We start from the raw sequence: 18646 nt of genomic DNA on the forward strand, positions 1-18646 counted from the left end.
ATGGCGAAGCCTTTGACATGTCCCCTGTGACAAATTTTGACCAAAACTAATAGCGAGGTCTCCAAGGTTGGAACAAGAGGAAGAAGAACTATCTCATTTAGAAATGCTTCTCCGAGTGTGCTTGAGCGAGTGCGCTAGCATCAGTGAGTGCACTTGAATCCAAAAATATCAAAATTATCGAGCTCCCGTTTGGCTTCCATCTTGTATTTGCTGTGTTTTACATTGATCAGCGTTGCTCTATAGGCCAGAAAGGAAACGTTCATCTGAATCTGTGTTTTTTAATGGCTATATTTCCAAACGGTGCAATCTACAGTCTACAGTGGAGGAGCCATTTTAACTCTGACCTATAAACTAAATGGCGAGTATTTCAATGCGCCTGTAATCAGAGCTCTATTCTGACACAAGGTTGTGAGGCTTCCACCACATCCCAGTCTCATCAATACCTTCTTGTTCCACAAAGTCTGGCTGTTAATATCCCCCACATTATTCCCGCAGCATCTAACCACCCATGGAAAGAACCTAAACACCATAGCTTATGTATTCCCTCCACACCTGTCTCACATCACTCCGCTCGCAAACCGTTTCTTTGTAGATATTTATCCCTGCTCATCTCATTTCCATTTTAATGACTATTTAGTCTCCTCTTAAAGTCCCTGCGAGCCAGGGCTCCCTTAACTACGCACCAGAAATGATCACATGAGGAGAAGTAAAAATAATAAGTCTTCACACACAACACTAGAGACACATTTTTACCTATTTAATCGGTATTTAATCACTCAGGTCAGGGTTTTTTGCACGTGCACCTGCATTTCCGTGCTCAGTGGGCATGAAAGTTGGAAGTTAAATTGCTGAATATCACATTTGACCATTCGGCATTGAACATGTGTACTGAAACCATGGAGCCACCATCTCCAGCATCACCTCAACTCAGTGGAAATGGATTCAAATCTTTGTTGGAAAACTGTGTTTTTCCTTTATTTTGCTGCCTTTAGAAGTTGTAATGCGATTGGACATGATTGAGCTGACGTTTCAGTCCGCACTCATCTTGCTGCAATAATCTATGCTGCGACCAAATGCGGGGCGGATGAATGGTGAGGCGACGGGTGGGGGGAGTAACTTGCATTTTCTCTCCATCCTTTTCATGAGAAACAAGCAGCCTGTCCCCGAAACACCCAAACATTTCCAGCCCAATTCCTTTTAACGAGCCGTCTGTGGTGGATTTGCATGTCTTTCCTCCTCCTTCGTAATGATTTTGGTTCCATTGTTCCTTTTACGGCCTCATCTGCCTGTCTGGTTTTGCTGTTTCAGTGTCTTGTTAATGGACATGGGCAGAACCCAAACGTCCAGAGACGTTTGTTTGAAGAGCACGCCGGAGGAGGAAGCGTTGACGAGAGGTGACACATCAAAATGTGCTTTTTCCAGGACTTCAAAACCTCAATCCAACAGCTCGCTCCACATCTGGACACCATCTTCCACGGATTACAGAGGCCAGGCAGGAGCCTTTATATTGCTCTTTCTGGTCCTAAAACAAATCAAAACATGCTTTAAATTGCAGGTTTTTTGCCCTTTGGCCACTGAATAAAAACAACATCATCCTGGAACGGTCCTTGTCTCTGCATCTAAATCCTTTTTGTTGTTGTTGTTGTTGTTTTGGTTGTTCATGGCCCATTTCCATATAAGCTGGCCACTTTTGACAGAAATCTTTCTCAGTCCTGTTCAAGACAGCGTTGTAGTAACAGACTACAGACAAGAGAGACATCAGGACCACCTAAATTGACTTTTTTTTCTTCCTGGGGCTCAGCTGGATATCCTGAAGGTGCGGCTGACTGAGCCGGCTGTCGGCTTTTGTGGTTTCGACCATGTTTGTCTTCGCTAATTGACTCTAAACAGGGTAAAGATGAGTCAAAGCTGCAGAAAAAGGCTTGCAGGCTCTGCAGTGACCACACAGTGTGTGAGAGCACTCAAGAGCCCATTTAGAAAAAACCCCTGAGTGAGTTAAACCCCCATGTGAAGCTGGCTTCCTATCAATTACCTCTCGTTTTCCTGCCATTCCTGTTCATGTTCCCATTTTTCTACACTTCTGGTCACTTCTTGTTTTTTGCCACTCGTCTGGGTGGCGTCGGAGGCGTCTCTTAGCAACAATGACAGCACTTCCTATTAGTAAAGAGATCCACATTTGGTTAGCAACAGTGACCCAGCAACATAGCGGTGTCTCGTTGGTGAATGTGAAGCTCATTCCAATCTGAACTGTCACCTTTGATTGTCCGCTCAATAAAGGTCGCATCTTTTAGTGTCTAAAACTGGGAGGATTATGTTTTTCTCCATTTTTTACTCACGAATTGACTCGATTTTGGGCCATTGGTTTGGGGGATTTTTGAAAATTCAATTGCTGACTTTCTACATCTGCGGTCATTAATATTTCCAACTCCAATGGGGAGAAGTCGAAGGATCAAGGCTCGTTTCAACCTGTTTCCATGGTGAATCATCTTATCTCCCTTCCAGTGATGAGGCTTTTTAGATCTCCGTGCACAACTTTAACTTTGACACACAGTTTATTTGACTATCTCTTGACACCGGTTCTGAAACCGACTGCTCAGAGTTTGACAACCTAGAGTTCCGGGTCTGAGTTTGTTAAACCTGCTTTCTGAAAGTTGGTGAAAAGGAAACTGAAACAGATGATGGATTTAAAAACTCAAACAGGGACGAAATCTGTTGCCAGAAGACACCGAAAGCCAAATCAATCTGCTCTACATGTGTTCATCACACACACACACACACACACACACACACACGCACACACACACACAGACGGACAGATAGATAGATAGATAGATAGATAGATAGATAGATAGATAGATAGATAGATAGATAGATAGATAGATAGATAGATAGATAGATAGATAGATAGATAGATAGATAGATAGATAGATAGATAGATAGATAGATAGATAGATAGATAGATAGATAGATAGATGGATGGATTGCTCTTTAGTTTCTCCTGTGTGTGGACACAGCTGCCCCCTTGTGTTTCCTCTCAGACATCTCGGAGGACTTCAGCCCAGATGCATTTCTCCGGTTTAATTTTAATTCTCCGGCTCCTCTTTGTAGCTACTGAGCTGCTGAAGATCCATTAAACACACATTTTTAAAGATGGTGTTAAAGAGATTCCAGACAGGAAACGCCTCATCTAACAACCCCCTTCATCGCCGCTTTTTGAGAACGTCACTACATTGTGAGTGCTGCCGGATTTCTTTCCCTAAATTATGTCAAGTTTGCGAGCCAGGGAGCCCAACCGTACACAGTCGTCATGGTTACAATAGGATGATGGGAATTATGAGCTCCACACTGATTATAGAGTTTTATTTCTGCCAAGGTTAAATTACTGTGGCCCTCATGAACTTTTACCACTCATATTGACACAGAAATAGGCCTCATACAAGAGGCCATGATCAACCATCATGATCAACCATAACCTGCCTATAAACCCTGTAATGTATGGATACATCTGAGCAGGTCAGGTTTAATTTAATCACATATATATAGACTTTATATGATACTCAAAGTGTTGATGTACTGCCAAATATGCTGATGCTAACATTCAGAGCTACACATCTGACAGGATTTAACCAGAAGGGAAAATTAAATTACTGGAATTGTGATGTTCAAAAGTTGATCACCCAAATTAAGAGCATTCATCTAATGGGGAAGATTTTATTCAGGTTTCACAGGTCATTAAATGCCTCTCCTTCCCCTCATCCTGACTGATGACTTCCCAGTTTCTCCCAAGTGCCGTTTTAACAAATGTTTAAAAATTTGGGGGGCTTTTGAGGATTGTATTCGGGTCACTCACTTAGAAAATGAGTTTTAGCTGATGAAACACAGAATTTGATTAAATCACCCACCAGAGAAATTGGTTATAGAGCCTGCTGACGTTGATGGAATTTCAAATCGCCCGAACAACTGATTAAACCAGCGTTCCCATTGAGATAGTTCGGCCACAATTCACCTGGGACCCTCATGTCAATGTGATTGTCAAAATGAATATTTGTCACAATATTTAGTGCAGACTTCTCTAGCCTGTGTAGGTTATGCACTATAATACCAATTAAACTTTATATATATATATCTAAAATGCTTCATTCGACAAAAAAACCTGAATCTGCTTGCATGATTCTGTGGATATAATCACTTCATATTGATCAACCAGCCCCAGCAGTGGCAGCTTTAATATTGAATATCCTCATAGTGGAAAAACTGCTGCCATGTTGCTCCTGAACAGATTTGTGAATCATCTATTAACTGTGATTAGGCTGTGGGGGGTAATTCTATGTCAAATGTCCCCCCACGCTCTAAAAGCATGGACATTAGGCTAATGGGAGAATCTAACCACCCAAGGTGTGTGTGTGTGTGTGTGTGTGTGTGTCAGGGGTATCGCTGCTTCTCACTCAGTGACCCTGGGACAGACTCCAGCACCCCTAGTGTCCATCATGAGGACTAATTGGTGAGTAACAGAAAGTAAGTGAATGAATTATGGGGTGATTATTATAATTATTGATATAATTAGACTCACATCTGGGCTATTTAGTTGTAGCTAGAGAAAAGCCCATGCAGTCGCAGGGACTTCACAAAACTCCGGACCCCTGTGGTCATACTGGTTCAGCACCCCCCCCCCCACCTACCACAACTCCGACACCTCATCCTCACCTGGCCGGCCAGCGAGGGCTCCTCTGCACCTTCAGCTACACAAAAGTAACACACAAAGCCGAACAGTTAGAATTAAAACGGACTTATCCATCAGTGGGTAGAGCATTTGCAGCATTTCCCTCGCACCCTAAACCTCCCCCTCCTCAGAATAACTCTGCTACCCAACATCAGACCTCTGCAGCGAGGTCACCGGTGGGCTGACGGTGGTATTAGCATCCACACCCATTGTTGAATGGCTTCTGAGAGGGGTGAGCGTGTACCTTCGATCCAGAGAGCCTCAGAACGCTGTGGATATTCTTTAAAAAACGTGTTCTTACACCAGCAAATGCTTGTTTGAGGCCCGCAACGCTCTCACGTTGTTCACGTCTTCTGAATGCAGATCATTTTTTCATGATTGTGTTAAAATGCCATCATTTGCTTTAAATAGCAGCATGGCCTTCAGTGCTTGCTACACTTCGACCTCCCTGCCCCCGTTAGCGTACATTGAGTCAGTCATCCCCCACGGCTGATTGAATTTATCGACTCACGCGTGATAATCTGCCTCACTTTCCCCTTCACGTGACGCCATCATGTGAGAAGAAACCTTTCCCCAACTCAATCGCCCATTCTATTAGATAAAGGTGTAATCACCGGTGCCCTCCAGATAAGACCCCCCCCCCCAGCCTGCATCCCACCGGCCAACAAGTCACCTCCTGACATGCCGAGTAGAGAGAATACGGCTGAAAGTTTATTTTCTTCTTCAACTTGTGAGTTTCTTATAGGAGGGTTTATTACAAAAAACACGTTTTCAAGATGATAATGGGAAAGATTTCTGAGGGTTGCTGAACTTCTGACGCGACCGTTGGTGGAATAATTGTTACTGCGGGCATTGGTGAGTCCTTCTCAGGGAGCTGTGGAGCTCTGCAGGGGGTCCTTAAGTCTTTGCAGGGGAGCTTAGCAAAGGCAAAATGGCATAAGCAGCAGGATAATTGGCATTTTTGCACAGTTAACACACTTCTTATTAAAGGAAAAGGCTCATTGAGCGCCCAAGTTTGTTTTACCATCCACACATTCCAGACCCCCCTCAAATCTTTTTATAGAATGCTGAAAATCAGCCTGTCGGCAGGGAAAAGAGAGTCCAGAGTCCAAGCGAGCCAGAAACATTCCGACTTATGAGAACTGACATCATCTTTTCTCATCAGCTGTGCTGTTAATCATTTAAGAACCAACAAAACTTTATTTGGGAGCTTAAATGTAAAGGTTTTATCCAGACTGGAAGCAAAGACACACTGGAAAGTGTAGCTCAGGGAAACATTTAGATCCTGTTGTCTTCCTGCTCATAAGTGGGTAAAATATTCCCTCTCCATCATAAAGATCAGTTTAGCGAGTTTTTGTGACGAGTCCTTCTCTAATGTGATTTAAAAAGTGGGAAAAAAAGGCCCCATGGTTTGTTTCTTGGTCCTGCTCTGGACTTGCTGACCCCTTCCCTGCCAAAGCTGTAATGAAATAAAGCCGGCTTGTATTTAATAAGGTGAAAGAAAACCTCGTTGACTGACTGCGTTCAGCACCAGAAGCCGATCCCTTGAAACAAGCTGCCAGCCTGCATGTCGGCAGCTGTGGGAGCAAACAGACGATGACATTTCACTTCCTGTTTAATTCCACATCTAAAAAAAATGAAATGACGTGCACAACGCTGCCCTGAGGTCGTCACTGTGGGGCAGAGCTCCTCGTCACTAATGTAGCAGAATTCCTCCCCCCTCGATGGCTTATTCCTTCAATATTTCTTTCTGGTAAATAAAACATTGTCAAACTTTGCGGGAGACTATTCTGGTTTGCTTATCTCATTCTTCCAAAGTCCAGTCAGGCTCCAGTGGGTTAGTTACTGTTTCACCAGTGAGTTATAATGGTATAAAGGTGATTTACCAGATGGGAATAACCACAGGTTCTGTTTGAAGAAGGAACCTGTAAAAAGGAGGGGGGGATGATGCAGGATGTCATGGAGGACTTTTCCCAAATTGGGTTATTGGGGGTGGAAAATAGGAGATTGTATATAATCATAAAGTCTTACGAAGACGTCTTATAAATTATATGAATTTGCAAAAGCTTTTCTGGATTTTCAGCCAGATTTAATAAAACTGTTCCGTTCTAAAAGGCGCAGCCGCACCAGCAACATGCTGCTGACCTGCACTATCAACCCCCCCCGCAATGATTTTATTACCTTTATCCAATGAAAATAATCCACCAGTGGAGTTTGGAGTTAAACAGGAGTCAATATGAAACCAGAGTAAAGGAGGGGAAAGATGAGATGATTAAAATATCTCCAGTCCTGTAACACAACCCAAATGAAGGGAAAGGAAAATGAGCCTCGTAGCGAGCTCTGGGGCACTTCACATCGTGCACCGGTGGGGATGAGAACTGATCACTGTCCCGGGGTATCAAACAAAAGCCTTCAAGACCCGTTCAAACAAGCAGCAACAGTAAAACGGTGAATGCGAGCGTGAAGGAGCCTTAAATTATGACGTTCGTGCAGATGTTTCTCTGACTGTGTCAGTGTTCCGACTGAAATTTCTGGTTTGCAGACATGCGACAGGCAGTTTTCAGGCTGCACGTGACGCGTGCACGTGAGAGCAGGAAAGACGGGGGGGGGCGCCCGGGGGGGGACGCCCGCGCCATCCTGCTGCTGTGTCACTGGAGGTGACTTCAGAATTGACAGGGTTTAATAACGTTCCCCACTCAACGCTGAAGGTCACCCTGAGTTTACAGGATCGGGTCGGCTGCACATGCAGCCCAGAGGCTGAACGGCGAACACAGAGGAGCTGGGATCTTGACCCACCTTGTCCAACGCGGAGACTTCCACCCTGCTTTAGTCATGTCCCACTCATCACAGGTTTAATCACGAGTTTAAATGTGGACCGAGACAGAAATACCTGGAGAAAACCTCACGCAGCCGGGATTGAACCCACAACCTTTTGGTTCGATATTCAGTCTTTTCCCAGCTGTTGTCCGACTGAGGAATTTATTGTCTATGTACAAAGTTCAGTCAGGTTACCTGATCAGCCTATTTTGATTCTTCATTTCTTTCTCCCACTCTTATTTAGAGGCAACAATTGCGTTGGACAAATGACCTTTACACGTGCGCGAGTCTCTGGCTGAGAGTAAATAATGAAACAAAGGTAATGGGGGTGAATCATTTCCCACCAAAACCATGATGCCAGCATGGATTATCTAGCTACACGCCTGCGGGGGGTCGGCTCATTGGGAAAACAGGAAGCCAAATATTCCGACCTGCGTTGATGCTTTCAAAGGCGGCACTCGTTTGTGCATTTTACGCTTTATTTACATCACCATAATTAATAAAACAGTGTACAGTAGACAGTGACACACTTATGGGTCGGACTCACGAACATAGAAAAGATGTTTGGCTTTGCAGCGACGAAATGCGAATAAATACAGTTTAATACTTGAAAAATGACACTTTTGTCTCTTTAATTTAAATAAGCCTCAATCTTTGGCCACTGGTATAAATATATAAATCACAAGATAATGTCACAGGTCATATGCATAGATCATTTGTTTTCATTCTGACGTTTTGTTATTGCATATTTCACCGTGCACAACTGTATTTACACGTCTTTGTATGTACATCGTGCCTAAAGGTCCGTCTCTTCTCTTCCTCTGCTCTCCTTTCAGACGTCACCTTTGGAACGGTGACCTCTGACCCCTCGGGCGGGCATCCTCCTAAAAGGAGTCCATCCGTCTCCTGGTGAACACCGCGGACATGCTTTTCACGATGCCCCGGAAGCCCAGCGGCCGCTTGGCGTGCGGCTTAGCGTCCCTCATCCTCCCCACCAGCCCGTGAAACACCATGAGCACGCCGTGGTAGTTCTCCGCCGCTGACACCTCGTAAAAGGGGCAGTCCGTCTTGAGGGCCAGCAGCCGGCCCTCCTCGCTCGGCACAGTCCGCCTGTGGTGGAGGTCCCTTTTGTTGCCCACGATAATTATGGGAGCCTTCCCTGCGTCCAGGTAGTCTCTTGCGGACTTGATGGCGTGGACCAGCCTGCAGACGGTGTTGAAGCTGGCCCGGTCACAGATGCTGTAGACAAGAACGTAACCATCCGCCCACCGCACCTTCTTGGCGAAGAGCGACGTCTCCACGCAAAAGTCCTGTCAGACCAGAAAAGGAGCTCTCTTTAAATCCTGGATAACTCTGGGAAATCTTTCTACTTTCCACAAATTCTCTCAGACACAAGCTTCGATTGTTTACAAAGCTTGCAGGTTTTTCTTGAACTATCACGTGATCCTAAACTAGCAGATGTCAGGGGGACAGTGTCTGTCTGTTACCTGCGAATAAGGCGAGTCCCAAATATTCAGAGTGATTTCCCTCCCGTCCACCGCCAAACTGTGGCTGTAGACGGATTCTGCCGGGCAAAATAATAATAATAATAATTACAGTTATGGCCTGCAGGCATGAGAAGTCTGCCGTGCACGTTGAAACTGGACACTTACGAATGTCTCCGTACTCTCCGATGAACCTCCGGGTGAGGAGGCGCACGGTCAGAGCTGCACAAGGAACGCAACATCACCACGTGCAACAGACGCACGGAAATCTCGTACAAAAAAATGCAACTTCCACTGTCTTTACCTGATTTGCCCACACTTTCTTTCCCCAACACAGCAATGTTGGCATCCATTGTCAGATCCATGTGTAGCGGAGGGAGGGTGATGCTGCTGTTATAACAGAGAGGTGGGCGGAGCCACGGGTGCACGAAGACGGGCACAGTTTCTTCGTGCGCCTTCCTCCTGTGGCCAGTCAGGTTTATGATCATTTCTAGTTACCAGTACCAGGGGCGCATGACTGGCCCTAGATTCAATCTGCAGCAGCATAAATGTAAATAAAAACCATCTATAGAAGAACAGGGAGTAATAGTGTGGCACCTGATCTTCACATTATAGAGTCTGTCTGGGATAACATGGAGATGGAGAAGGATCTAAGGAAGTCTACAACCACAGAGGATCAGTGATAAGTTCTGCAAGATCTTCGTCGGTGCGCATATAACCGTGGCCACACGGGGGCAGCAGGTGTCAATAAATATCTAAGAGAATTTGGCATCTGCAGGCAGCAATGTTTGGGTGAAGAGATGAACATTAATTAATCATGTCTCAGCCTCTCTGACAACTGCATAATCTCTTTTATTTCGTGCAGATTTCGTATGTGAAGAACGTTCTTTTTTAGTTTGCCTTCTTTTGGCTGCATGAACACTGTTTGAAAAGGACAATTTTTTACAAATAAGTCTGCAAACACTCACAAAACTACGCAGCATGTCTATTAAACACTGAAAATAGGCCATGCGTGATGAGTAACACCATTTAAATTATCATATTACCGTGTGAACCATAGTGTTAGTATTTTATTTAAACACACACACACATTTTGAGTGGCACAAAGACAATCATCCCATTTGTAAAGCTGCCAGCATCAGTTAGCTTCAGCATCCTGTCAGTACGGCCGTGTGTGAAATGAACATCCTCAGCATCGAAGGTGCAACATTCATGGAAACAAATTCCTCTGCGAGGGACGACAGAAGACAAGTTTAAAGTGTATAAAACCTTTATGTAAATGGATGATGCAGCATCAACCCTAACCCTGTCTTTAAAGTAGACATTTAAAAAAAAAAAAAAAAAAAGATCTTTACCATCGACTTTTTAAAAAAGAAATATTGCTTCCAACAACACCAAATGTGTGTGAATGCATTAAAATTCATATTTACTCTCATATGCAGTATTTCTATTCTCTTGTCATTCCAGTTTCAGAGGAAGCTGCTTCATCTGTGTGTGCTTATGCAAATAAATCTTCTTATACTGACTTAACTCACATTGTGTGCCTAAACTCCCCCATTCCAGGCTGCAGCAAGGAAATAAATGGGAATGTTCCCTCTCGACAGAGGACGTGAGACATTAGACCCCGTTTGAATTTACTTCCTTCTTTACTCCCTTTTTAGATGTGCCACTTGAAATAGAGAAGGATTAAATTAAACCCCGAAGCGTTCATGTGACATTTCAGGATCAGAGGGCTGAAGTTGGATGTTTGGTTTGCATACATGAAAATGGGGGGGTGAAATATAAATGTATTTATTTATTTGTTCGGTTATTGTGAAGTTAGTGTTTTGGCCTCTCTGGGGCACCGCATCGGAACATGAAGTCTTGTTTATGTTGACCTTATTGGTTTCCTGTGGGTGGGCTGGTGCGGGTGGGTGAACCAGCTCTTTCCAGAGCTCTGCAGTGGTGTCACAGTACAAAGGATTTTGTAAATTGCACAAATAAAGCGTAGATTTCTAAGCAGATCGGCTGTTATTTGCAGTTATTGATGATTGTCTTGATGGTTCTACTGATGGTTCTGCTGTTTCCTTTTAAAATATGTCAGAAACAAACATGGAACGCGGGAAAACTAAACTAATCTTATTGTTTTAACGTTATTGTGTATTTACATCTCATAAAATGCGGGTTTGGCTTTATTTGTGTCCATACCGCCCCCTGCTGGCAATGTACAGTAATGTACTGTAATGTACTGGCCTCTGTGATTCTAAAAGTAACCCCGTTTGTTATTATTACAACATGGTGCATGTGAAACAAGACTGGGTGTGTGAGGTTCTGAAGTAACTGAGGCCAAAACTGTTCAAAATGATTCATTGGTGCCACGGAATGGCAGCTTTAAAGGTGGATATCAGTGTAAGTTGTGACACCAGAGGCATCGTTTGCTTCCGGACTGATCAGTTCCACGCAGCTGATAAGAGTCCATCAGCAGCAGCCACTCCAACGCTTTCACCCGACAGCTGTGATGGAGGAGTGCAGGAGGGGGAAGAGCGGGCCATTAGCATGTCATTTAGCAGACAGGAAGGAAGCTTTCAGAATTATGGGATGAGGAGGAGAACAGAGCGTGCCACCTGGGCTGATAAAGACTCTTGCTTGGAAACGGACTCCTCTGGAAAAAGAAACCAACAAAGTCTTTATTACCGAGTCCAACGCGACTTGACGCCGCTCCTACTTTTATTTTCCCAGCCCTCCGCGGACGAGCGTGTCAGGCCACCAGATGCGCACATGTGACCCTCCTCTTGCAGCCAGCCTCGTGCACGCTGGTGGGTTTACTGGGAAAATGGCTGCTTGAATTTTTAATGCTGTAAATATGGTAAGTGGTTTGTAATGGTCCCTGGAGATTCTTCAGAATTTCACATAATGGGAAAATCCCATTTTTTCCCCCCTCACACAGCTTCTGTGTTCCCTGTCTTTATATAGCGGGAGGCAGAGACGTGGGACCGGAGTCAGATGTTTGGAGCCACGTCGGTCCGGGGGAAGCCACGTGAAGATCTTGTGCTGCGTGAAGATCTTGTGCTGCTCCCGTAGGGTTCTGACGCACAGACACGGCGCCACCATGAGTAAGGGTGGACCGCTTTCGACAGGGGTCAGGATCAGAGGGAGAGATTACAAGTGGTTTACCAGAGCCTGAGTAGCTTGTTGTCATTGTTACGTGCTCCAGTGATGTGAATAATAGCGACCGTTAAGACACTTTTCTACCAATTAATGCAAAACATTAAAATAAAATCCCCCATTCAGGTAGAAAAACAGGGCCACTTGGCCACATGATAGCTTTTTTTTTTTACCCAGGTGACCCAAACTCCTTTCCAACCTGTTGCTAATACATGCTAGGCTAGTTCTTAAGAACAACACTAGCACATGTGACCCTGTGTGAGATGTGTACATTTGGCATCTTTCCTACGAGACGCAGGAATATTCCAGATCCCATCAGCTTGAGGTTCAGCCTTACGTCAGCGTCGTCCAAATATTTTCTGAGAGAATTAAAGTCCGCTGCTTCTTCACTGCAAATATCTGTGTGTGGTCTCACCTCAGGCTGATGAGGTCACCGAGGTTTTATCATGAGTCAACACAGCGCCGCTGCTCCAGGTGTTGACATCGTGTTGACGTCAAATACGGCTTAAGACACTCATTCTATGAGCAAAGTTGCTTTTAAGGTCGAGCTTAGAATTGAGTTATAGTTATGGGGGGGAAGGGGGGGGGGGGTCAACTCCCTGGGAAACCCTGGGTAATGTATGAAAGTCCCCATGAAGGTAAAACTACGATGGGTGTGGTGGGGTTACTACCGTATATTCTTTCCTGCCATTGTTTCCACCTTGAAACACAACCCTCTGCCCCCCCTCCCCCCACAGCATTTGTTCTCTGCTGACTCTTTCATCTAACTTGTCCTTCTGGTTTTAACCAATTTGCATCCCCCCCCCCCCCTCCTTCCTTACTTTGCATCCCATTACAGATCAAACCACATGTTTTGTCTCTTTGCGATGCTAATCTTGCGGCTGGAAAAATTTGTCTGCCTTTTTTCACGTCGGACTGATTGAGTTAAAAACGCGTCCCTCGGGTGGACACTGGAATCCAACGTGAGCGTATCTGCTTTTATTTATGAGGCTGGACCTGGTTGCTTCATGCGATGCTACGTTTGAAGCCCTCTTTTAGCGGCGCAAACACTATTATTCTATTTTTGAGGCCCCTTTCGTTGATACGAGAGTAAAAATAGACAGCGGAGGGACGGCCTGAAATGGTTTAAAATGTAGCACAGACGGCAGGCTGCTATATTTAGACAAGACACTATCAAAAAAGGGCCTGGGGACATTTTAGCAGCTCCCTATTGAGGCTTAAGATGCCCTTTCACAGTCCATACATTCCTGCAGTATTTATGTGCCCCGCAGACCTTCACTCATGTGAGGAACCTTCTGAAAGCACCTCATAATGGAAGAAAACGGCTGGCTGGATCCTGCATCCGTAAATTAGCACCAGCAAACATGCGGGTGCCGTTGGGTCAGTGACAAACTTGATCTCGTATTGAGGGACAAACTGCCACAGTTGGCGCTCGGTGGTTGCAAAGAGACAGTTAAAAATAAATCAGCGGCTCCACACAGATGGCTTCTAATTACAAAGCTTTATCGCAGCAGCAGATGCAGCACGAGGAGATTACAGATGTCGTCCCAACAGCACCATCTAAACGCCGGAGTTCCATCTTCGGTCTGACACAAACACCGATTGTTTTTTAATAACGTATAAGCACCTCAGCATGCTAACTGTCACGCTGGGTTCTATGCTAATCTACCATCTGCAGCTAATGAGATGGTCGGGGGGGGCACATCCGGTTTGTTCCTTTCAGAAGGGCTGGGGTCACTAAGGTAATTGATTATTGCAGTTCGTATTCTCACCACTAGTTGGCGCCAAATCTCACATTTGTCAAAGACCATTTAATCAGACGTGAGTGCCCCTTCAGCCATCTATTAAAATAAATAAATAAGCCCTGATTGGATCCTCATAGTTGGGTTTGGTGAGGTGGGTGCTCAGTATTAGGCACCCTCCACAGCAGAGGGCACTTTGGATGACACCCCATTTGCACTGGGTGGCTCCTGCGGTCTGACCGTTGGCAACGGCTGCAATAATGGAGAAGTGGTTTTGTTCCCGTACAGTCGGAAAAAAGGATTCACCATCATTTCTGGTTTCGCATTAGTGAAAGTGACTCTTCAGGTTACATAACTGAAACGTGCTGAAACTCCATTTCCAGAGAATTTCACTGGCAACAGATCAATCCGACTTTTCCTCCCCCCCCACCCCCCTTTCCCTTTTCCTCACAAATGAGCAGCCATAGCCAGAGGAGTCCACGTAAAGCTGATTAATATGACTGCAGATAAGTCTCTTTATATGGACCGCAGGTCTCACACCCACCAGAAGGGAGTTGATGGTTTTAATATTTGCTGTTGTTTCCGGACGTTCAAACCTAAACCTCATGGAAAAAAGCGTAAATGTGCCATTAAATCTGTCTCTATAGCTGCTCCCTTCAAGGTCAACAAAGAAAAAAACAGATCTAAACTTCAAATGATGCATTAGAGCTTTTTATTCCCTGGAAAAACAGGAGGTTAAAGGAAGATTTCAGGGTCTGCCACACAACCTCAGAACAGGCCCAGACTTGCCAGGAGGTTCTCTCTGACAGTTCAACCACCAGAGGGAGGGACATTGAGGGACATTGTTAATACTCGCTGTAAATCACAGCCCCACCTTTATATGCAGTGGCAGGGACCCGGCCTCAGTGGGGAGGCCTCTGACAGTTGCTAGTTTCTGAAGTCAGTAGCGTCACCGTGTGTCTCCTCAGAGGGGAACAATCCCAGATGTTTGTGGAGCAGAGTAATTAGTTCTCCTGCCAGCCTCTCCTGATGCAACAGGAGACCTCTGAACGCCTTTACGACAGCAAAAAAATGAAGTTCGGTAAGGAGCAGGTAGGTGGTTAGCTCGGTAAATAGCAATGCTAGCATCCCGATGACACACGCACGGCATACAGGCCTTTGGCAAATCATTTACCATGAAATTCTGTTTTGCCTCCTTCACAACATCTGAAACCAGATCCACGCGTCAGGGTGGAATGGGCCAATTGGACAGTAGCTCATTCACAGCTGAACTTGTGGTTCTGTCTGGCTCAGAATGTAGCCTTGTAAACGCTGTTAAACATCCAGTTTAGCATATTAAAGCACGGGAACGAAGCCCCCATCAAGCATTTGCGTGGAGCAGCCATGCTGACGTACCGTTTACTTCCCTTCATCGCCGTTTCTTTTGGAACAAAGCGGCGCCATAAATCGGGTTTTCCGGCTGTGACAGACTGTTGCAGAACTGGCGTAAACATTTACATTACACGGTACATTTTATGTACGTACAGGAACTGTTTGACAGGCTGGATTAAACATTCCCGTGGCTCTCAGGGCCGCCGTGAAGAGGAAAAGGAGTAGCTGGAAATGGAAACTGCCAAGGAACGCAGCAGGGGAACGGGCACGCGTGGAAAATCACAGAAGGTGCACGAGACTAGTTAACAGCATTTTGGGGTTTCTCTCTGACAGAATGTGACCTTTACATGAAGAAAGTGGAGATTGACCTCGGCTAAACTTCCCCGATCGGCCTCGTGAGCGTCTGCTAAAGCATCGGCTACGCGTTCTTATTCGGATCTTTGTTATGGGCGGACGCAGCCACTCTCAGCATGTTTACGAGATCCCTGGATTCCGTCACGTGTTCCTTCGCGGCACCATCCCCATGGTATCGCAGAGGTGAACAAAGTGAATGATGCACATCCTCAAACGTTTCAACAGGAAACGTTAGCATAAATGACCATTGTTTCTCCTCTAACTTTGTACTGGGACTTTTCCCTTTCCCCCAGCGTCTCCCCGCGTGCAGACTGGGCTGCGTTTTTTGTTCCAGACCCTAAATATAGCCGCTGTATCAGAGGGCAGAACAATAGTCTCCGCGTTTCCATTCACGCATTCCTGGCGCAGGGCCGAGCCGTCTCCACCCACCCCTTTTTACTACCTGACTCATGTCTCCGCAGGCCCGTGTATGTAAACAGTGCTGCATGTGTGAGTACGTACACACTCACACACATTTCTACATTGTTTTCCACTGTATTGTTTTTGTTATACCAGGAAGTGATGTCGTACCTTCTCATAATGGATGTGATGGGATGCGGGGACGGAGAGAACTGCCTGATAAACGTGTTACGTACACGCCATGGCGAAAAATATTGACTTTTTAACATTGAAAAGTGGGCGTGTGGGGCTGGCGTGTTGGTCTCCCACTCAGACCTCTTAATGACCTTTTGGCCCTTTCATTTACTGCCTCTCTGGTTTGTTGCCGCTCTTAAATCCAGGCTGGACTGTGAAAACAGTTATTTTGTCTGATTATGGAATTATAGAGGCATGACATCATCACCGGTGGTGTCACATGGTTCATCATAACACAAATACTGTGGCCGTGGCCCTCTGAGCGGGGGCCTTTTAAAAGCAGCTTCTACTGGTTGGATCCGTTGGGGGGGTCGAACCCAAACGGTAAAGATTCGCCTGGAAAGACAGACGCAGATGTGTGAAACAGGGTCTCTGAGAGGGGAATCGCTTCTGTCCTATTGATCCTCACTTTGAGGCAGACAGCTCGGATCGAGGAGGGGGGTGATCCCAATACTGCCGATCAATAGCGGCCTCTCCCTCTGGTTTAGGCCTACTGGCTTCAAAAAGGGTCATTTTTGCCTCAGTGTCGTTAGTTTAAGCATTAATTGTGCAGGAAAGCCCATTTTCTCTCGTATTTTGACAGAACTGCTGGGGGATGGGGGCCAGTTAACGCTCCAAGAATCAAGGAATTTGAATTCCAGCAGGAAAAATACAACAACGCATTTACATTTCACCCCAAATGACGGACTTCTGTTTTCATTTCACGGGACAACAAACCTCCGTTTTATGACGGTCGTTGTGCAACACGGCACACACCCCCTCCAAACATGTCCGAGGCACAAGCGATAATCCTCGTCAAAATTGCTCCACTATATCTGGATATCATCTTTACCGGCTGCCTGACCTCGGCTCTCTGAGATTTTCGCTGGTGGATTATCGAGACACGGCAGAAATTCTCAACTGTCATCTTCTCCTCGGCTACGGTGGCGCTGGCCTGTTTGGGGGGAGGGGGGGGGGGGGGCAGGCCCTCCCTGCTGCTGAACACTTGCACACATTTGATGCTTTTCCTCGTGTTCATTTTCCTGCTTTCCTTTTGTTTGTGCTGCTCTGATTGGCCGGTCAGAGAGCGCACGCCGACCACGCCGTAGCGAGCTAAAACACTGACCTTGGTGTGATGTTCAGGGACCCGCCGGTCAGCCTCGAACACAGTGTGGCCGGTGAACAATCCTAAAACTGTGACAGCTTTAATCCACGTGGGACTTTAAACTCAATAGTTTTAACCTAGATAGTTGACGAGCTTACAGGCCGATCAATAATGCAGAGTTAGCATTAGCATTATAACACACTCCCATATCAAAGCTTCCCGTCGCTGCGGTGGAACCGTGGGGATTATTCTGTAGACGCGCTTGACTGAAACAGCTGCAAGTGCTCGTTCTGCCAACCCTGACCCTAACGACCAATCAATTCAGCTCTAAAAGCATCGATCCAAAACACATAAACCCGGACACACAAATCCTCTCACGTGACCACGGAGTCGTGGGTTTTTTTTGGCGACATATTTCCCAGTTCACCAAATAAACCAGCTCATCTTCTTGACCTTTGCGTGCTGACTGCGGACCCCCTCCCCCCCCCTCGCTGGGTTTCTCACCCTGCCGAGTTCCACCCTGTCATTATCACATTCTGTGGCTGCATGACATCATGGCCACTGCGGCCTCTCTTCTCCAGACACGATGACAACACGATAATCTGTTAATAAATGTCGGGGGGGCGCCGAGCACCCCCACCGGGCCCTGCTATGGTTTCAGCAACAGTGGCTCAAACAGCACTGAAATCGGCCGTGGAGCCAGTTTTTCTTCAGCGTCACCGAGTGTTTCTGCATCTCTAAAATGAGGATTTGCTCCGTTATCTTATCACTTGCTCTGAAGAAAAGCACGACTTCCCCTTCCTTTTATCGCGCGTCCAGCTGGTGTCAGTGTCCGATGTCTGTCTTTCTATTTGCATCTACGTGCGAGCGCCCGTGTAAAAGATCTGCCTTTTTGCATGGTCTCCATGTGGACCATGCACTCCTCTTCCCAGAGTCCATAGACATGAACAGCAGCTTGACTGGAGACTCCAAAAAGACCTGAAAAAGTGGCTCCAAGGCAGCAAATGTCCGAGGCCAAGAACATTAACAAAGAAAGGAAACATGACAAAGAAAATATTTCCACACCTAAGACGGATCCCGCCCATGAATTACGTCCCTGTGGGTTTTCAACGTTGCCTAAATTACCGCACATTTGCTTCTCAAGGGAACGGAGGAAGGTAGTCTTGTTGTGAAACCTGAAGCCAGCCTCCACTTAAATCCTCAATCATCCTCTTTAGATCAATGAAACCCTGGAGAGGTTGTGTCAGTGATCATCTCCAGACAACCATTAACAGCAGAAGTGAAAATGAAAGGTAAC

The 18646-nt window shown here is 45.8% G+C and overlaps 1 protein-coding gene across 1 annotated transcript; it reads right to left on the bottom strand.

The window, feature by feature from the left end:
* Positions 1–8003: 8003 nt before the first annotated feature.
* LOC101061347 (ras-related and estrogen-regulated growth inhibitor-like protein) lies at positions 8004–9428 on the bottom strand. The gene is made up of 4 exons (XM_003967049.3): positions 9326–9428; positions 9190–9243; positions 9025–9101; positions 8004–8847 (listed from the first exon to the last, which is right to left on the bottom strand). The coding sequence occupies exons 1-4, from the start codon at positions 9384–9386 to the stop codon at positions 8422–8424; spliced, it is 618 nt and encodes a 205-aa protein (XP_003967098.2). The 5' UTR covers positions 9387–9428; the 3' UTR covers positions 8004–8421.
* Between the last annotated feature and the right edge of the window lie 9218 nt (positions 9429–18646).

The sequence above is a fragment of the Takifugu rubripes genome, chromosome 9, assembly GCF_901000725.2.
Source record: "Takifugu rubripes chromosome 9, fTakRub1.2, whole genome shotgun sequence".
NCBI classification, from domain to species: domain Eukaryota; kingdom Metazoa; phylum Chordata; class Actinopteri; order Tetraodontiformes; family Tetraodontidae; genus Takifugu; species Takifugu rubripes.

What these genes read in the sequence shown, in the direction of transcription:
- LOC101061347 (XM_003967049.3), bottom strand. Translation starts at nt 9,386, where the DNA reads ATGGATCTGACAATGGATGCCAACATTGCTGTGTTGGGGAAAGAAAGT. An exon ending in CGGAGAGTACGGAGACATTC is followed by an intron (nt 9,102 to 9,189) that starts GTAAGTGTCCAG and finishes TTTGCCCGGCAG; the next exon opens with AATCCGTCTACAGCCACAGT. An exon ending in GGGACTCGCCTTATTCGCAG is followed by an intron (nt 8,848 to 9,024) that starts GTAACAGACAGA and finishes CTGGTCTGACAG; the next exon opens with GACTTTTGCGTGGAGACGTC.